The sequence below is a fragment of the Anastrepha obliqua genome, chromosome 1, assembly GCF_027943255.1.
Source record: "Anastrepha obliqua isolate idAnaObli1 chromosome 1, idAnaObli1_1.0, whole genome shotgun sequence".
NCBI lineage: Eukaryota > Metazoa > Arthropoda > Insecta > Diptera > Tephritidae > Anastrepha > Anastrepha obliqua.
In genome coordinates, this window is record NC_072892.1 from 73,478,688 (window position 1) to 73,500,029 (window position 21,342).

Below are 21,342 nucleotides of genomic sequence, written 5' to 3' on the forward strand. Positions count from 1 at the left end.
GATATATTTTTACATGCACAGATGCAAATACAAACAGTGTAGACAGATAATACTGAAATATAACACAAATAAAATGCCTCAGCAAATATTTCAGGCCGTTCATTTTGATGTTTTATGTATTTAAAGAATTCTATTTATTTAAATATTTCCATTGGGTCTTAGTTAATAAGCTCCCACAGAAGTGGAGAGCTAAGAACAGCTAAAAGCAACAAATTATCCAAAATGCAAAACTGAGACCGTAGCAGCCGTCAAATGGTTTTGACTTGGCAATCGGAAAGCCCAGAGCCTCTCCTAATACCGGATTAAAAAATAGTGTAAAATAATTTATTTTTTTTTCTTCATTAGAGAAAAAACCAAATTTCTATATTACGCTAAAAACTGGAAAAATGGACTTCAGTGCGGTATTGGAGAAATGCGGCAGTTATGGACGCTATCAATTTATGTTGTTGTTGTTATTTGGATGCACAAATATACTCTCATCAATGCATTATTTTGCACAGACGATTATTAGTTTTACGCCAGAGCATTGGTGAGTAAAAATATCGTATTCCGAGCAAGTGTACGTGCATACATAGTTATACATTTACCTATGCATGAGTTAAATTTATATAAAAAATTATAAACATATAATATTACAAAAAGTGCCATCTTGTCATCTATAAAATAAAGTCATCTCTCTAACCGATATGAGAAATCAGTGATAACTTTAAAATTACCTTTAATTATTCTAAATTTTTCAACAAAATAAAATAAAGAAATATTTGGCGCTACACTTCTGTTGTTTTGGTGTTTGTCCGAGCTGCTCCTCCTATTTGTCTTGTGCGTCTTGATGTTGTTCCACAAATGGAGTGACCTACAGTTTAAGCCAACTGCGAAGGGCAAATGGTTTTTATGAGGAACTTTTTCCTGGCACAAATACACTCGGAAGTTTGCCATTGCCTGCCGAAGGGCGACTGCTATTAGAGAAAACTTTTTTTTTCATTTTCGAACCTGCGCACTTCCAAATGGTCATGCACCAACTCATTCCGCTACAGCGACCGCCCGATTTTTTAACTACCTGAGAAATAAATTCGCTTATTCCGAGATTAAAAATCCACATATTCTCAACTTGTTTTAAGCCTGGTTATGTCGGTACTTTAAACCATACATAAATTTTAAAGAGCACATCAACCATTTTTCAAAGTGATTTTTTATTACATACCAAGTTTTTGCGAGTTTCTACTCACTTACAAATATTCTACAAAAATTCAAGAGTATCCAATTAAGCTTTTAAGTTAAGAGCTATTCGCCTTGCACAGCGTGAACGTAGCACAATCTTTCAAAAATTACGAAAACTCTATTGTTAGTTTTACGACGAAAATCCAAAGCCATGACAAGTTTTTAATCCTTGAATCAAATAATATACTTTGAAAAATTATATCATTAAATATCCTTGAAATTTCCTAATGAATTATCTTAAACGAAAAAAAATATAATTATGCCTACATAGGTATCATACCCCAGCTTCATTTTGATACTGCTTTATAAACACGAGAAGGAGTAGTCGAACTTTTTTCCTATGAAATGAAGTATACGCAATGGGTACCTCTGCCTACGTTTTCCCCCTTTTGAGTTTTAAAAACTGAGTATACCGATTCTATTGTTTCACGCACATATACCATTTTTCCTGGATTTAAAAAAAAAAAATCTGATTTTTGCCGAATGGTGTAATTCACACAAGCACCGGTAAGCAACATTTTGAAGATCAAACTTTGATTAATATAAATAGTTTTCCTTTCCCTAGTTACGAAAACGCAATCCAACTATACCAACTAAGTATAGCGCGACTCAAAATTTGTACTGACCGCAGAATTAATTGAGTACATATGTTTGACCCTTAGGTTGGAGGTAATTTTGCTTTTGTCACACTATTATTTACAGATGTACCTTCTGCTCAAATATGAACTTTATCAACAAAACGGTCCGCGGATGACATATGGCAAAAATAAATTTTTTTTTTTGGTAGGACTGTTATAAGCTTACATGGCAAACTTCAGCGTGATATGTCGCATAGTTTGTTTTCTGTGCTACTGTAAACAAGTCAAGCTCGAGTGTGTTTTTCGAATTTAACCATGGGAATTCAAAGAATTTGTTTGAAAATTTGTTATTCCAACAAAATTTCGGCTTCAGAGGCCTTAAAAATATTGCAGACAACCTATGGGGACTCTGCTCTATCGCGTGCACGTGTTTTCCAGTGATAAAAATCGTTCACAGAGGGCCGTACATCAGTTGAAAACTTGCCTCATGAACGTCGCCAAAGTCGCTCAAAAATTAAGGTTATGCTGACTGTTTTTTCGATTACGAAGGTGTGGTGCACTCGGAGTTCCTTCCGCAAGGCCGATCGGTTAACGCTGAATATTATTTAGACGTTTTAAAGCGTTTGCGCGAGAACATTCGTCTTAAAAGGAAGGAATTGTGGGACAACAAGTCATGGTTCTTGCATCACGATAATGCACCAGCTCATACATCACGTCTTGTTCGCGATTATTTGAACAAAAATAATGTTAATATCGTTCCGCAAGCACCGTATTCGCCTGATATGGCTCCATGTGACTTTTTCCTGTTTCCCAAGCTCAAGTTGCCGCTCCGTGGAAAACATTTTGAGACAATTGAAGTCATAAAAGAGAATTCGAAGAAGGAACTGAAATCCATACCGAAATCGGCCTTCCAGAAATGCTATGATGATTGGAAAAAACGTTGGCATATGTGTATCGCCTCCAATGGTGATTACTTTGAAGGAGATAAAATAATAATTGAACAATAATTAACCGTTTGTGTTTTATTAAATCAGTCTCGTTCATATTTGAACAGAAGGTATGTATGCACGTATACGTATTATTATTACCAGCCACGGTGCCATGGTATGGAAAGTATACATATATTATATACTGTTATCGTTGTCAGGTGTTACCACGAAAAGTTGGGCAATGCCAGCATATCTTACATACGCAGCATTTATGAGCAGACGGCAAATCCTCACTGTACCCTGCTCGATGATATCATCGACGACCGACCAGTGGTTGCAGGGGTAGGCAAGTGCAGAGAATGGATAAACGCATTTGATCGCGATTACCGCAGCATAACAACAGATGTAAGTATACTATAGGTGTCATACATATAATATATAAGTCATTAAAAGTATAAATTTTTGTTAATCACATTAAAAAAATGATTACATTATAAATTTAAATCAATTTAATGTTGAAAAAATACATAACTAACGGAATAACATATATCCATATTTCACAAATTATTCAATTGCAAAATCTTAAATATCTCCAAGTAAAATAAAATATACTTACAACACTTTCAAAGAAAACGGCTTATATTTAAAATATAAATGTACAAATGCAACAAATCATTTTTGAAGCAAGGTCATCTATGCCTTCTCTCTGAATGTCCTGCCTTTGCTAGAGCAAGGCTACGAATTTTGCGTTCTGATGTCTTGAGAATGAGTAATATTCCTTCTCTAAAACTGGAGGATATTTTCAGATTTGCTCACAGGACTAGCCATCTACATATGTCCCTATTCTATCCTATCTCTTTCTTTCTGTTACGTCTCTCCTTCCCTTCTTGACTATCTACGCTTTTACTTTCCCCAGATTTTAGCAATCCCTGGGTGCTTCTTGGCTCACCTTTTTCAAATTTTCATCTATGCCCTGTGGAGGCAATGATTTATTTATAGGTGCTGTAGTTTTTTCAAGCGCGGCAGAGCTAATATTGAGGGTAATCAATGCTCAAGTCGGACGATTGATTGATTGAGGCGACCTCCCCAGACATTGCTGCAGTGATGAAAAGAACATTTCTGGGAGGTTTACGTTTGAAGAAGCAAACCGCAGAAATGGTTGAAATTGAGTTTTTGAATGTGTAAAGTGAAAATAGGGATAAAATAAAGAGTTGGATTGTTAAAGCAAATAAAACTTGGATTCATCAGAAAACAAGTTGAAGTCAGAGTCTACACAGTGGCACAAAATAGATGCACCTCAGCTTAGAACTGTATCGTTGGAAAGATAAAGGCTACCGGCTTTTGGAATTCAATTGTAAAGCAAATTGTGCATATATTAAAAATGAATACTGTCCTAAGAGATTTCATTTAAGAAATGAATAAAAGAAATCGAGAAAAACAATTTTCTTATGATGATGATGAAATGAATTTGACTATTTTTTTCTGGTTTTAAAAGCCTAGACAAAATACTACTTTTTTCTATGGTTGGTATATTTAAACTTTATTTTCGTATAATTGTATCAGGATTAGGGGATTAGGGAAGAAAATATAGAAAGGTTCCATTCCACACTTCTTTCTCTTCATTACGCCATCTTTTTGGCTCATTTCGTAAAAAAAAAATGTTGTAGAAACCATATAAAGAAAAACCATTTACAAAATCACAGTAACCAAATATCTCATGTAGAAAAAAATTAATTTTATTCATAATTCCACATCCATTCATCGACGGTGTCGCATAGCAATATTTTGATAATTGGATAGCATTTTCCGGAAGAAGCAAAACCTTTTAGCAAAATGGTGGCAAGTTCAAAGTGGCTTTCTAAAATGATTTAATTTCTGATAATTCAATAATAAAAGATTCTTAAAAGGCGCGTCTAGATGTTGTTTTAAAATAAAAAATGTAAACATTTAGAATCTTTTAGGTTTCACTATTTTTCGTCATGTCATTCTACATCTAAATGTCACGTCTACTGGTAAAGTCCATCAAACAGTTGATTAATAAATCCCGAATGCCTAATTATTGAGAACGTCGAGATATCGATGTTGAAGGTTGTTCAGCAACATTTTACGCTTCAGTAACAATATTCGCCGCAAAACGTCCTGTTTTGGATCTGCCTGTCCTTTTTCTATCTGCAACAGAACCAGTTTCTTGAAATTTTTCAAAAACCTTTCAATTGACAACTTATTCGGACGATTATTTTGATCACAAAAAAATCACGAATTTTGCGATGCGTTGCTCTTGAAGACATAGACCTTAACTCCAACAATAGTAGCGCGACATAATTTCAATAAAAATTGTTTGCTTACTACATTTTCAGCTCAAATGGGTGTGTGACGATGCGTACAAAGTTGCTGTGGGGCAATCTTTTTTCTTTGTGGGCTCTATCGTTGGTACAATATTCTTCGGTTTTCTGGCTGACAAAATCGGACGCCTCCCAGCGCTGATTTGTACCACACTCGCTGGTGCTTCAGGAGATTTTTTAACTTCCTTCGTTAGTTCACTGCCGACATTTGCGTTATACAGATTTGTGTCGGGCCTATCAAATGACACCATATTCTATCTCATGTACATAATGGGTAAATAAAACACCAAAAAGTAGCACTCAAAGTATGTACCTCAAACAATCTAATTTGATTTCTACGCAGTTTTCGAGTACTTGAGCCCAAAAAAACGCACATTCGGTCTTAATATCATAACAGCTATTTTCTATTGCTTTGGATTGTTTATGTCACCCTGGTACGCCATTTGGGTGGGTACATGGCGTTATTACCTCTATGTGGCCTCTTTGCCGGCGTTGGTCGTACTCGTCTACCCGATCTTCATCTGTGAGAGCGCGCAATGGTTAATAGCGACAGAACGTTACGATCGTGCCATTAATTGCTTGAAGCGAGTCGCTAAATACAACGGGCGCGTGGTTGAAGAGGAGATATTCGTGCAATTCAGAAGATACTATGAAACAAAAATGGCCGAGGAGATTAAGATGAATACCAATAAAGACACTTTCTGGGGCATGTTCCGCACGCCGAGACTGCGCAAGTTCACCACCATACTGCTGATAAAATCGTAAGTAAATGATTTACAACCACCAGTTCGTAATACAGCAACTCAACATGATTTGATCGATTTCTATGTCAAAGCGTTATCATTACAATGGCTTTCGACGTGCTCAGCCGCAATATGGAAGGTTTAGGCTCTTCTCCCTTCATGCTGTTCTCGTTCACCTCGATTACCTATATCCCAGGCGGTTTAACAATTATTTTGCTACAAAACCGTATCGGCCGCAAAGGCATGGCTTTCGGTTCGCTCTTCGTTGGTGCAATCGTTGTAACGATCACTGGCTTCTTGATTGCATTTCTTGATCCTGAACAGAACGCTGTGCTGCTGGCAGTTATGGTTGCTCTGGGTCGTTATGGTGCGATTGTAAGTTATGATGCAGAGGCGCAATATGCTGCTGAATTCATACCAACAACTGTACGTGGACGGGGCATGGCAAATATTCATGTGATCGGTTATGGTTTTGCATCGCTCAGTTCGTATGTCATTTTCTTGGGCCACTACTTCAAACCACTACCTTCGATTGTTATCGCTGTTGCAATGATGTTCGGCGCTCTACTCTGTTTGGCATTGCCAGAGACATTAAATCTGTAAGTAGAATTATGTTTTCCAACTAAATCGCAAATAATGTATCGCTTTTTCTGTAGAAAACTACCTGAAACACTAAAAGACGGCGAGAAATTCGCAAGACATCAGCGCTGGTACTACTTCCCATGTTTAAGTCACGAAAGAAAGGGCGAAACTAAACAAAAACAAAAAAACGAAAATGCGAATAGCATTAGCTGAATAAATTAGGGGAAAATTAAATGAATTATTTTTTGTTACATTAATAATTCTAATTTCAAATAAGCGAAATTGTATGCTTTTCTTATAAAATATGCGTTATTTAAAAACCGAGATCTGTATTATGTGTATATTACTTAACAATTTTATTATTTGCACAGATTAAAAGAGATACTTTTCTATAACATAATTCTGAGTACTTCGAAGTACAAAGTTTTTGGTTATGTCATTTCATCGTTTAATTTTTGGCCCTTCCAGTACTTGATAGAGCAACATGAAAATGTCCATGGACTTGCAAATCTGTGCCTGGCCACTCAGAGATCTGGTCACTCAGAGATCTAAAAAGTACTCTGTATTAAAGCACTCATCAGTAGCTTTGATTAGATACCCACAATGTAAAAACACATCCTAGGGTTACCCGGGTTCTCGTTTTGGCCGTCGGCAGCGCCACCTGGTGGCGAGTGGAATCAATAAGCATATTATACTAACCTTGTCCGTGGAAAAATATATACAATATATACCAAATTTCATAATAATCGGCCCAGACACACACGACCAAAATGTATTCAATTCTAATGAAATGCGGTACAAAAAATACGGTAGCAAAAACACACTCACTTAACTGACGCACCACACACACACGCGTTATCGGATTTCAACCAAACTTCACAGAAACCTTTGCCAAAGCAACACCAACAATGTGTGAAACTATTTCACCTAAATTTTGTATATTTTTAACTACATAGTTTGTTAGCTGGTATAACACTAACGCAGAAACTGACTAGTTCTTAAATGATATGATGCCAATGCAAAGACTGACAACTCACATTGCATTGGACATCGCCATGTTAAAGATATCTGTTACTAACAGTGAAAAAGGATAACAGACAAACCACTTCAACTGCAAAGCAAACTGGTGGCAAAAAATTTCAGAACTAAATCTGTCAGCATCTGTCTGCAACATTGTGTTACCCATGTTTGTTTGTATAGATTGTAAATTCTAATAAAAATCGCTTTTAATTTTTTTGTTTAATTAATTACTCATCAAAGCAATTCCTTAATTTTGGGGACAAGTGTTTATTATTCACTCTGCACAATAAGATGCGCATGGATTGGGATGTACTTATGTTTGCGAAATCGTACTTATAATTTGTATATACATATGTATATTCGGCGGCCATTCGGAATTCACAGAGAGAACGTAGGTGAAACACCGAAAATAAGAAAAACATTTTTCTAATAGCGCTCGCCCCTCGGCAGGCAATGGCAAACCTCCGAGTGAATTTCTGCCTTGAAAAAGCTCCTCATAAAAATATCTGCCGTTCGGAGTCGGCTTGAAACTGTAGGTTCCTCCATTTGTAGAACAACATCAAGATGCACGCCACAAATAGGAGGAGGAGCTCGGCCCAACACCCAAAAAGGGTGTAAGCACCAATTATTATTACGTATATTCAGAGTCTTTCTTGTTCGAGTTCTTTTTTAGCAATGTTTTGTTTTGGCAGATGCCAATCAAAGTCAACAATTTATAAAATAAGTTCGGTTTTGCTGAAGAATGGTATAAAACTATTTAAAATCTACTACGGAAATGGTGAGCCTATCAAATTTGAAATTTTGGAAAATTTTGTGACCGGAATGAAGAAGTAAATCGAAAAAGTTTAGTTGACTGCCGCGATCAAGACAAATATCAGTTCACATTACTGATGGTCACTCAATTGTTGTATGGTGGAGTCATTGTTCCTGGTTTCTTCGAAAATAATGCTGGAAATGCGCTTACCATTAGCAGATTGAGATATTAACTTTTTACCTATTTTTGATCTAACGATACTAGGATGACAATGAAATAATCAAACGATATTTGTAGAGTGCACGCGATGGGCGTGTACATACATATGGCGGCCGCCGTAAACGAATGGGCTGGTGCGTGAACTCTATACTTGTAGAATTATGGAGGGCTTTGCATTAGGTGCGCTCAACAGTAGTTTTTTGTAACAGCGGTCACCCATCGGCAGGTAATGGCAAATCTCCGATTGGTACGTCTATTAATCCCACGTTCTCTTACAAAGTAGCTGTGCCGCACAATCTACGTGGGAGCTACCTATTTAAGTATTTATGCACTATATGTACCTATGTATATATGTATATTAGGCCGGGTCGATTTGTGGGGAGGCAAAAAAATCGCCCATTTTTCTGTGAAAATCATATTCTAGGGATCAAAATAAGAAACTTTGACGAAGGAACCATACCCCTAAAACGAATTCTGATGTCGCTTTCTTTGATGTGAGTTTCTTTTCTATAACTCACTTAAATTAATTTTTTCATTTACATATGTTCTGACTAAATCAATTTCTTAAGAGAAAAAATAGATATATATTATTATAAATAAATAAAAATAAAGAAAAAACATAGCCATTTATCTGATTTTAGCTACCCAAAAGCTCGACCCAAATTGGGGGACATCAGAATTCGTTTTAGAGGTATAGTTCCGTCGGCAAAGTTTCTTATTTTAATCCCTAGAATACGATTTTCACAGAGCAATGAGCGATTTTAAATCGCCCTAATGTAATAGGGCTATGAATAAGTTCGTGCGGTTTTACAACAGATGGCGTAACTTGATCGATCCACATTTCCAAACATTCATTGGAGAGCTACTGTCGTAAGGCACAAACGTCAGTATAAGTTTTTTATTTGAAGCGTAAACAACAATATTTTTACCACACTTGAAAATGTCGAATTTCGTGCCAAATAATGTGTTTTTGCGGGGAATTCTTCTTCATTATTTTAATATGAAGAAAAAAGCAGCCGAAAGTCATCGTATCTTGGTGGAAGTTTATGGTGAGCATGCTCTAGCTGAGCGAACGTGCCAGAAGTGGTTTGCACGCTTTAAAAGTGGTGATTTTGGCTTGGAAGACGAAGAACGCGAGGGTGCGCCGCCAAAGTTCATGGATACCGAATTGGAGGAATTGCTCGATCAAGATCCGGCTCAAACGCAAGAAGAGGTTGCAAAAACTTTGGGAGTTGATCAATCAACCATTTCCAAACGTTTAAAAGCCATGGGAATGATCCGAAAGGTAGGCCATTGGGTGCCGTATGAATTGAAGCCAAGAGACGTTGAACGCCGTTTTATGGCATGCGAACAACTGCTTCAACGGCACAAAAGAAAGGGTTTTTTGCATCGAATTGTGACTGGCGATGAAAAGTGGGTCCATTACGACAATCCAAAACGTCGGGCAACGTATGGATACCCTGGCCATGCTTCAACATCGACGTCGGCGCAGAATATTCATGGCCTGAAGGTTATGCTGTGTATCTGGTGGGACCAGCTGGGTGTTGTGTATTATGAGCTACTGAAACCGAATGAAACGATTACGGGGGATGTCTACCGACGACAATTGATGCGTTTGAGCCGAGCACTGCGAGAAAAACGGCCGCAATACGCCGATAGACACGACAAAGTTATTTTGCAACATGACAATGCTCGGCCACATGTTGCACAAGTGGTCAAAACATACTTAGAAACGCTCAAATGGGATTTCCTACCCCACCCGCCGTATAGTCCAGACCTTGCGCCATCCGATTACTATCTCTTCCGATCGATGCAACATGGCCTGGCTGACCAGCACTTCCGTAATTACGATGAAGTCAAAAAATGGATCGATTCGTGGATTGCGGCAAAACCGACCGAATTTTTCACAAAGGGAATCCGTGAATTGCCAGAAAGATGGGAAAAAGTAGTAGTAAGCGATGGACAATACTTTGAATATTAAATTTGTAACCATTTTACGTCAATAAAGTTTCAAATTATTATATACTTAGCAAAGGTATGTACTAGTATTATTAAAGCATCCAATTATTCAAACTAGGCCATGGAGTTATATTTGGCTAAAGCTAAGGATATAAATTCATTTTTAACTAATCTTCTAGTTATTTGTAATCTTTTTGGCATCTTAGCGAGCACTGTCCGTGGTGAGAATGGAGACGGATGTGAGAATAATTCATAGTTCTCGTGTTTTGAGTAGGTATGGGACTGTGTCCAAAGACAACATGTCTTGAAAGCCAATGTGTTGGTTATCGGGTGCAGTCGGATCCAAAACAGAAACAAAGCGCAGCCAATCGCACACCCGTACACACAAATCTTCTGTTTTATTTGTGTGCACGGGTGTGCGATTGGCTACGCTTTGTTACAAAGAAGTTCTAAATAAATAAATAAATTATTTAATTGCAAAGCAAATATACTAAAAACACATACTCGCGCGTGTACCAGCGCACACATAGAAAGAGATAAACGATTTGGGCAATGTAAAAATAGCAAATAAAATTCTGTTGATTTTGAGCTTTTACCTAAAACGTCGCCATACAAATTGGCTCAGTAGCGCTTACTTTTTTTGTGTTTAAAGAAGTTATTTGCTGTACTTTCCTGCCTAGCAATAGAGTGTACGATGTGTACAAGTGAGATGTTAGGCGGCAGTGATCATAAACGTAAGCGTTGTGGGCATGTATGATTAGTGATCACCACCTTGTTATCGATACTTTTACTTCTCTTTGCTATCGGACCAAAGTGTCTAGGACTCATCAAATACATGTATATAAATTATTTAAGAGTCGAGTAAAATATTTAAATTATAAAAATCAGACAATTTTTCTTTGGGCATGAAGCACCAAATGACAGAAAAGGTTTTTTATAATAGCGATCGCTCCTCGGCAGACAATGGCAAACCTAAGAGTGTGTTTCTTCCATGAAAAAGCTCCTCATAAGAAACCATTCACCGTTCAGAGGCAGAATAAATCTGTAAGTATCTTTTCCCACAGATCAAGAGGCACATCACAAATAGGAGGAGGAGCTCAGCCAAATGCCCAATAAAGGGCACACATAATTATATATTCAGATATAGATTGAATTTATGACGAATAATAGTTATTCCGTTGCCATATAGTAAATACTAGAAACAAGTATCGAACAAAGCATCAAATTTAAAAAAAAGGCAACCAAAAATTTTACTTACTTCAGGAAAAAAGTATCGAGTATTTAATTGGAAGTACAGCTATCAAGGTATCACTATGAGTGATGCGTCGACAGCAGCGCCGACGTACCGATGTGCCAGCGTCTTTTTAGCTGTATTAGCAGCAGTCACTAGCTGGCGGCACAAGTGTATAAAAGCTGACATAGAGACTTGAAACTTTCGAATTGAATTCCGGAAATGTTTTCGAACTTTTCGCGTGCATAGCAGAGTGTTTGTAAGGACAAGCACTAAGATTTACATATATTTCGGCGATTTTTTAATATTTAAAACGGAAGCAAAATACATCAAAAACAACGACAAGATGGGTCTGCCACCGATGGATTTTGATGCTGTTTTGGAGAAATGTGGTAACTTCGGACGTTTTCAATACATTTTATTACTATTATTTGGATTTACAAATATCTTCTCATCGCTGCATTATTTTGCGCAGACAATAATCAGCTTTACGCCGGAACATTGGTGAGCTGGAAAATACTTATGGGTGCATAAGTGTTCATACGAATGTAGATATGTATGTATGCACGTGGTGATCGTTACAGGAAAAAATTAAAGAGGAGTTAAGTGTATTACAAAGCAAAGGAAAGTGATTACAAAGTGAGCATAAATTCAAAAAAGTGTTGAGAAATGTTCAAAGTTATTTGAATGGCAGTGATTGCACTACCTAACAGAAGTGAAAAAGGTCGCTTGTTGTGTGTACTTATAAAGGGGTTTTCAATAAGGGCGGGTAGATGTTGAAATGCAATAAAATGGCGGTTGCTGTGTAGCACGTAGCGCCGTCCTGCTTGGAAGGGCCATCACGTCTACCGAAAAATGGGCGCAATGCGCGCAACGTTTGCGTTAATGAAAACTCATTTTGATAATAAAGTTTTATCATATGAACGTGCTGTTCAATCGAGTAACTTGCCATGATGATTTGGCCTAAACAACTGAATAATAAACAAAAGATTTGACAGATGTCACCAAAACAAAATAGCTGCCACAGGGCGTCAAAATCGACCCGCGCCAATTGAAAAACCCTTTAATGCATATGTGTATGCATATAGTGGAATATTGAATAAATAAGGAAGTGCTAAATTCCGTCTGAACCGAACTTTTAGTCATATTTAATGCAGTTCATTTGTGCCTTCGTTGTACTAATATTTACTTTCTTGGGATCATTTTTTATACCAAATGTGATTAATTTTGCTTTACCTATAACGGAAAAATATGTTTTTGGCTTTTTTGAAAATTAGCGTTATATGAGCGTGGGCCGTGGTTATTGCCCGATTTCGCCGGTTTTCTATACCAAACTACCTTGGACAAATATATTGGCTTCCGCTCGAGTTATAATGCCCAAAGAAGAAAAATTATCACTACGCTGTTAGTGTTGCTTGTCAAAACTGTGCTCAGCTGTAGAAATTAAACGAAATCAAACTTCAACTTGAAGGGAAATTTGTATTAAACTGATGCACTTGCAAAAATGTGAGTGCATTGCTAACAAAATGTGAGTGCAATGGGAATTGAAAGTCAAATTACTTGAAAACTTGCATGTATAAGCCCCAAGTAAATACTCATTTCAAATTGTCGCTTAAGATGTTGAATGAACAAATAAAGGGGAAAAAAACTTTTATTTTCTCCAACGTGTGATTGATTTGCAAAAGTATGCTTTGAGATATAAACTAAGCTGATGTAGTTACATTTATTATTGTTGCTTTTTTACTACATTTTTCATAATGATGCAAATAAAATTTAAACAAAAATTAAAACAAAAAATTTATTTTTGAAAACTTCTTATTATTCATAGTGGACTTTTAGCTTTGCGAAGCACGTTTTAGCAAACTTTGTACATGTTTAAACTAAAAGGAAACTGACGTATCTCGGCATGAATTGCACTCTATGTACGCCCACCTCTAATTATTTCTACACGCCTGTTTAGTTTTTTTCTAAAATTTTAAAGAAAAAGCAAAGAAATAAAAACATATTCTATTTCAACAGCTCACTTGCTTACTAATCTCCCCCTCAAAAAAAAAAAAAACTTTTTGTTAAATTAATCAATATTTACAAGATTTTTGCTTAAAACTAATTGCATAATTAAAATTGTATAAATAAAACTATGACGCATTGTTTTTTTCGCGTTTTCATCTACTTTTATTCCCAACTAGGTGTTACCACGAAAAATTAGCTAATGCCAGTTTTGCTGAAATTCGCGCTGTTTACGCTCAAACTGACAACCCCAAGTGTACTCTGCTCGACGATATTATTGATGGCAGACCAATTGTTGCTGAAGTGGGCCAGTGTCGGAAATGGATTTATGAATATGAAATGGGATACGAAAGCATTACCTCAGAAGTGAGTATAAAGTTTTTATGGAATATTCCACATGACTGAAAAATAATTATTTATTTAATGAATATAACTAGAAATGAGAACGATCACCAGCGACCATGTGCTTATTAAGAATTAAAAGTTACAATATTTTCAAATTAAGATAACAATAATTTAATAATGATCCAGCACTCGTCATCATCTACTTTGTTTTGGTGGTTGCGCGCGCAATTGCTGGTATTATAACACAGAAGCGCACAAATGCATGCTACGATTTTTGTGTACGCTGTACACGCTGTGTACTTAAATCTACAGTAGATACCCAGAACGTTTAGTTCGATGAAGAAATGAAGTTTTTGTTGTAGCAGCATAAACATTTCGTCCCCTTTCTGTGTTAAGGGGGGAAGCCTGGTTTATAAGGTCAAAAAAATCAATTTTTTTTTTTCGTTTGAAGCTTCCTAATATATTTCAGAATATTCACACAAAGTTACAGAGCATAATTCTCAATATTTCCGTAGATATAGAGTTTTTCAGTAAGAGCGCTTCAACTTTTGAACTTTTTTGAATAAAACACAAACGGTTTGACTTTTTTAACTAATTTTTTTTTTTATTATCGAGTTTGAACATATACATTTAAGTATGAAATTCGATTTCTTTTGCATGACCACCGCGTGCACGTTTTACGAAGTCCAATCGTTGAACACAATTTTCGACCACTCTTTTGCATAAATCGGCCGAAATTCCAGCAATTTCGCGTTCAATATTGGCTCTGAGCTCACAAATCGTCGCCGGCTTGTTACTGTAGACCAATGACTTCACATAACTCCAAAACGGGACGGCTTGTTAAATGGACCGTAAAATGGCCGTAATGCTCTTAAAGTAGCAGCAACAGAACGATTATTTTCATAAAAAATTTGCACGATTTGCAATCCTTGCTCAAGTGTGTAGCGTTCCATGATGAAATGTATATTAATGAAGTTTACAAATGACAAGCGAAAAATAAAAAATATTGCGTCGTTCGCCCTCCCTATCGGAAAAAAGTTGAGGCGCACCTATTGAATAACCCTATACAAAGCCAAAGGTAGGCAAGCGTTAGGTAGTTACGCTGTGACCGGCCAGCTATAGTACAAACTTTATCTTCTTTTCTCGACTTTTCATTTTTATGATTTCTTTGAATTGGCGTACATGAATGAAAAAAAACTAATGAACCTTTTGAAATGAATCATAGCTTGTTTTCTTCAGTATTAAATTCTCTTCTATTTGAACTAACAAAATAGATAAAAAAAATTTTTTCAAGATTTTTATACCAAGTTGAAGTGAATTTTTTTTATAGAAAGGCATTTTTTTCTTTAAAACCTCCAAAAAATTGAAATTTTGGAATTTCTCTCAGTTTTCTTAGTTCATCTAGAATAAAAAATCATGATAATTAGAAATCCATTTGAATTTTTTGCTTTAGATAATAATTACGAGCTGTATCTTGTACGCCAGTTGGAAACTCCAGCGTTGCAGCGCTCTACTAATTTCTATGTTAAAAATTTTTTTCAACTTATTTTAACCAGCACAAAAATTTTGTATACTTTTTAAATGTTCATTAAAAGATAGAAAAAAAATTTCAGTGCTAAATTTATTTTTTCCTAAAAAAAAAAAATCGCTAAGAGACGCAATTTTTAGACCTCATAAACCAGGCTCCCCCCTTAACCTCGTAACTTCATTTTTTTTCAAAATTGAGATTTTTAGTGAAAAACACTCCTTAGCACTCGTATTACGTAAAACAAAACATACAATGTTCATAATGATTATAGAATTTTTTTCAGAGCGTTTCGATTTTTTTCGTATCTACATGTTCGAATTCAAAAACCTCGTATCTACTATAGTGTCGTATCAAATAAGCTATAACTTTTCATAGAAGTTAAGTAACTCTAAACTTTTTTATCGATTTACTGAAAATTATGATTTTATAGGTACGAGGTTAAAACAGAAAGGGGACGATTTCTCATACATGTGCGGAGAATGCTGCCGAAGGGACAGTCCTTTTCCGGATATAAATACGGGCCTTTCCGGTAACGTAGGACCGACTGTCGTGGGAAGTGCTCCTCCCTATTGCTGAATTTCCTCCCCTTGGTATGACTCTATAGCCCGATTACGAAAGTTATATAAAGTATGAATTTTTTTCCGGAGATTAGGAAAATAAAGGAATCATTCATGTGAGCTTTCAAACTAACTTTATAAAAAACAAATTAAGAAGGGGCCAAATACTGTAGCAATTAAATACATTTTTTCTTCATAAATCCTTCTAAAATTAATTAATTTCTTCCGGTAATTTGATAAACCTTATTATTAATATTCATAAATTACCTTAAATGGTTTATTTTGCACTATTCCTATAATTTATAGTGCTATAATTTTAGTACTTCCTTGTACAAAAGCTGGTAGTTGTATTCCAGCAAAGGCTTGTTTCTATGGGAAGCTCTTTCATGGCAGAAAGATGTATACAGTATTGGGTTTTTATCTTTTTAAATTTTTCTGCTTATATTTAGTCGGGAAAATAAATATTTGGCGCTTTGTTTAACTCGATTTCAGAAGTTTGTCTAGATGAGCCCAAACGCTTTTTTTGCGATCGAGTTAGCTTCACAAATAAGTAAGAGCTGGCATAAAAAATGTATAACACTTACTTTTTGGTAGCTATCGAATTTTGCATTAACTATTTTCCAAAATATTACATCTAAATTTAAATTTAACCAAAAAAAAGTTGAAAAAATACAGTCTGAATCTATCAGTACTTAGGTCGATAACACATTTCTGCATGTCATTCTCCAAATAATGTGGGAAGAACTTCGATTTCAGAAAAAAGCTCCAACGGAAAATGGGAAACGACCCGGCAGTACAAGCGACCAAAGATTGTCTATCCAGTAGCATTATTATTATATTTACGTGTAAGAACATCAGCAACTAGTCACTCATCTATTCTAATAAATACTTTTTGGCAACCGGAAATACTGATAAAATGAAATGAAAAGGAATAGCGATGTGATTCCGGTCTTTGTAAAATTAAACTTCTACAGCGCAGCTACGTCTTGACTTTGTTTTTTGACAAACTTTTTTTGCTAACATGAAAAACCTTCACTCTTATCGAAAAGTTTTCCATTTCTTTTTTACCTTCCAGCTAAACTGGGTATGCGAGGACACCTTGCAGTCTGCAGTGGGTCAATCGCTGTGGTTTGTCGGGTCCGTTATGGGCACGGTATTCTTCGGTTTCTTGGCTGATAAAATCGGTCGTCTGCCAGCGCTCATTCTCACTACACTTACAGGCGCTACAGGAGACTTTTTGACAAGTTTTGTCAATAGCCTACCACTTTTTGCAATCTTCCGCTTTATTTCTGGGCTATCAACGGACACCTTCTTCTATCTCATGTACATAATGGGTGAGTGCCATAAAACTTGTAAGTATGTAATTCTACAATATGCATGTTAAAAATGTTCTTGCAGTTTTTGAATACCTAAGCCCACAGAAGCGCACACTCGGTTTGAACTTGATAACCGGTTTATTCTACTGTATCGGCTTGGCAATCTCTCCCTGGTTAGCAATTTGGTCTGGTTCGTGGCGAACCTATCTCTACATTGCTTCGGTGCCCGCCTTGATTATACTCGCATATCCAATTTTTATTTGTGAAAGCGCACAATGGCTGATTGCAACCAAACGTTACGCTCGTGCAATTAAATGTCTCAAATATGTTGCTAAACTCAATAAACGTGAGGTGAGCGATGAGGTATTCGATGAGTTCAAATCATACTATCAAAACAAACAGAATGAGGAATGCAAGTTGAAAACAAGCAAGGACACCTTCTGGGGCATGTTCCGTACACCGCGTTTACGTAAATTTACCATCATAATGGTGTTGAAGTCGTGAGTACATAATTCTTGCTTAATAATGGAACTCCACTTGCTAATCCAACTCTCTCTTTCTCTCTCTCTCATACATATAGCATGTTCATCTCGCTCACATTTGATGTAGTGAGCAAAAATATGGAAGGCATGGGCACCTCACCGTTCATACTTTTCGCAGCCACTTCAAGTTCCTACATACTTGGTGGTTTAACAATCATCCTGCTACAAAATCGAATAGGCCGCAAGGGTATGGCATTCAGTACGCTCTTTATGAGCGCAATCATTATTTCCACTACCGGCTTTATGGTTGCTTTACTCGATACCGAAAAACATTCCACACTACTTGCCATTATGGTTGGTCTCGGACGTTATGGCGTTGTAGTGAGCTATGAGGCGGAAGCACAATATGCTTCAGAATTCATACCGACCACTGTACGCGGACGCGGCATAGCCAATATTCATGTTGCAGGTTTCGCTTTTGCAAGTCTTAGCTCTTATGTGATATATTTAGGTTACTACTATAAACCTCTGCCATCGGTCCTTATGTCTATAATAGCTTTGATGGGCGCACTGTTATGCTTAGCTTTGCCAGAGACAATGAATCAGTAAGTAACTTTGTTTTTTCTTCTCAAAAGTATATCTGAATTGTGCTTTAACTGCTTCCACAGAAAATTACCGCAGACCTTAAAAGATGGCGAGGAGTTTGCGCGACATCAACGCTGGTACTACTTCTTGTGCTTCGATAGGAAAAAGAATACCAAAGAAGCTGTGATCGCAGATAAATTTTAGACCAGTACTCGCGATCACCTGTCAAGTGAAGGATTTTTGTTAAGATTTCAAAGGCAATTTTACCCCTTTGAACGCTTAGGCCAAAGCGAGAATTGACATGGCGTCTTAGAAATTCTGAGCAAATCTAACTTATTGGGTAGTGAATGAATGAATGAATGGTGAAGTATGTACATATGTAGTTATAATGTGGTGAGAATATTAATAATATTTTTTACTTTTTAAAAAACTTAAAGAAACTGTGAATCATGTGTGAAAATAAATGCTGCTTACATTGTAAATTAAATTAGGCGAAAATTTTCGGTCATTGGTTCAGTGAAAAAACTATCTCCCCAAGCGAAAGTTCCCGGACCGATCCGCTAGCAAAACTCAGCTGAGAAATTAACCACGCGAAAACCAGTTAAAACCTTATCTGCGAACTGCACTTTCTTGTCTTTATATGCACGGTCTTCATTCGAGAAAAAGTCGTCCCAAAGCAACTTATTTGAAAAACCATAAGTTAAGCCGAGTTTTTATATGCTAAATTCTTGTGAAACATTTTAGCTGAAACACATTAGCTGTAGATAACACAAAGGGTCTCTATTAGCATGGAGTGAACAGTCCGTTTAACATCATCTATCCTACGTAAAATGGTATTTTTAGCGCTGCTTTTGAAAGATTTCGCAAAAAAATAGTTTATATATTGATTCTTAAGGTCGATAAGTTGATACCCTACCATTTCTAGATGTAATTTTAAGAAATATCATACATTATTATAGATTCTCAAAAACTTTATTAATATACCCTATGATCAAAAAGTACCGGAAAGGTGATGTTGACTGTTTTCTTCGATTGCCAAGGTGTAGTGCACCCTGAGTATCTTCCATCGGGCTAGGCAGGGTGCATGGAGGACTGGATTAAACATTGGCACATGTGTGTTGCTTCAGACGGGTCATATTTTGAAGGAGATAAAATAAATTTGCCTGAAATTTAACTCTGTTTTGTTTTATTTAAACATTCTCGGTACTTTCTGATCATAGGGTACGTATGAATAATACACTTTGTACTCATTCGTAATCAACTTTGTCTGCTGCATCAACAATGGCAAGCAAATATGTAAGTAAGAAATTCGTACAGCAAAATTGTTGATACGCTCGCACTTTGCACGAAATAACGATAGTTTTGATTTACGATGCTTCGAAATAATATTTGTTGGCAAACTATTTTCAGCATAACAGATGAAGTTCATTTATTCGCATACTTTTTTACGTGTCCAATCAAGTCTCAAAAAGAATTGACATTAGAGGATAGGAAAATTGTTGTACGCATGCATAATGATAGAAAATCATACTCAGAAATCGGGCAAACCATCAGGAAGAGTAAGTGCTCCGAATATAGCTACTGTATTGCAAACATCTCTAAGCACTATTGTTTCATGAGATACAGTGCGATGGTCAATCAAGGGAAATGGATATGAGGCATACATTCCCAGAATTGTATGCCGTAAATCTAAACCGGTATTTGGTTGTAATGATTATTGCGAGCACACTTTTTGTTTATTTACAAACAAACACTAGGACCAACAAATGAACACTTATTCCATTGACGAAGAATTGAAGATTCGTAAGATAACTAAAGGGTGTTTTTTTAGAGATTAGGTTTTCAAGTTGGCACTACTTTTTTCGTAGATGGTCTTTTTGACAGCTGTCACTTGATTTATGCTCAGTTTGGTTTGCCATTTCATAATGAATAGATTTACACCTGAACAACGTTTGCAAATCGTGCAAATTTGGGCCCAAAACGAGATGGCCACCGATCCCGATTTTCACAAGAAAATTTTGTTCAGCGATGAAGCTCACTTTTGGTTGAATGGGTATGTCAATAAGCAAAATTGTCGCATTTGGAGTGAACATAATCCACAAGCCATTGCTGAGACGCCGTTACATCCTCAAAAAGTCACTGTTTGGTGTGCTCTATGGGCAGAGGGAATCATTGGTCCATATTTCTTTAAAAATGAAGCCGGCCATAATGTTACAGTCAATGGAGAGCGCTATAGAGCCATGATTAATGACTTTTTCGTGCCTGAATTGGTCGATGTTGATGTGGACGACCTTTGGTTCCAACAAGACGGCGCTACATGCCATACAGCCAACGCAACAATCGATTTATTGAAGGAAACTTTTGGTGAGCGCATTATCTCGCGCCGTGGACCTATGGCGTGGCCTCCAAGATCGTGCGATATAACACCGCTGGACTATTTCTTGTGGGGCTATGTGAACTCGCTTGTCTACGCAGATAAGCCCGAGACGATTGACGTCTTGGAAGAGAATATTCGGCGCGTTATTGCTGACATACGGCCCCAATTACTGCAAAAAGTGGTCGAAAATTGGGCCTCTCGGCTGGAATTTATTCGAGCCAGCCGCGGCGGCCACTTGCCCGAAATCATTTTTAAAACATAATGGCAAACCACAGACAACTGATTCGCAGACTAGATAGGGTAAATTTGAAACCACTTTAGCTAGCAAACAAATCTATACCGAGTTACAGTCGATTCAACAATAGGCGAGTTGGCTTCGGCGGTTCAGTGAACGGAAGAAGCAGATTTCTCTCCAAGGGCGAAAAAAGGAAACGGAAACCTCCAGTGTAGGCCACTCGTATAGCAAACCAGAGTAGGGAATACAGAAATTTGTATACTGAAGCGAAGAGCTCCAAATCTTTGCCCGCCAACGCATATTTAAGTATGCCACTATGTATTTTGTCAAAAGAT

General features: G+C 36.7%; 2 protein-coding genes across 2 annotated transcripts; both read left to right on the top strand.

Moving 5' to 3' along the window:
• The first annotated feature begins 228 nt into the window (after positions 1–228).
• On the top strand, positions 229–6,667 carry LOC129249140 (organic cation transporter protein-like). Its single transcript, XM_054888796.1, has 6 exons — positions 229–529; positions 2,944–3,130; positions 5,083–5,341; positions 5,411–5,828; positions 5,903–6,409; positions 6,467–6,667. Exons 1-6 carry the CDS (start codon positions 387–389, stop codon positions 6,603–6,605), a joined length of 1,653 nt encoding a protein of 550 aa, XP_054744771.1. The 5' UTR covers positions 229–386; the 3' UTR covers positions 6,606–6,667.
• Positions 6,668–11,770: 5,103 nt separating this feature from the next.
• Positions 11,771–18,882, top strand: LOC129248818 (organic cation transporter-like protein). Its single transcript, XM_054888433.1, has 6 exons — positions 11,771–12,079; positions 13,762–13,948; positions 17,088–17,346; positions 17,411–17,828; positions 17,909–18,415; positions 18,479–18,882. Exons 1-6 carry the CDS (start codon positions 11,922–11,924, stop codon positions 18,597–18,599), a joined length of 1,650 nt encoding a protein of 549 aa, XP_054744408.1. The 5' UTR covers positions 11,771–11,921; the 3' UTR covers positions 18,600–18,882.
• Positions 18,883–21,342: the final 2,460 nt, after the last annotated feature.

Excerpts from the sequence above, each read along its gene's own strand:
- LOC129249140 (XM_054888796.1), top strand. The coding sequence starts at position 387 with ATGGACTTCAGTGCGGTATTGGAGAAATGCGGCAGTTATGGACGCTAT. Across the intron at positions 3,131-5,082 it reads ACCGCAGCATAACAACAGAT|CTCAAATGGGTGTGTGACGA; the intron begins GTAAGTATACTA and ends CTACATTTTCAG. Across the intron at positions 5,829-5,902 it reads ACCATACTGCTGATAAAATC|CGTTATCATTACAATGGCTT; the intron begins GTAAGTAAATGA and ends TCTATGTCAAAG.
- LOC129248818 (XM_054888433.1), top strand. The coding sequence starts at position 11,922 with ATGGGTCTGCCACCGATGGATTTTGATGCTGTTTTGGAGAAATGTGGT. Across the intron at positions 17,347-17,410 it reads CTATCTCATGTACATAATGG|TTTTTGAATACCTAAGCCCA; the intron begins GTGAGTGCCATA and ends ATGTTCTTGCAG. Across the intron at positions 17,829-17,908 it reads ATCATAATGGTGTTGAAGTC|CATGTTCATCTCGCTCACAT; the intron begins GTGAGTACATAA and ends TCATACATATAG.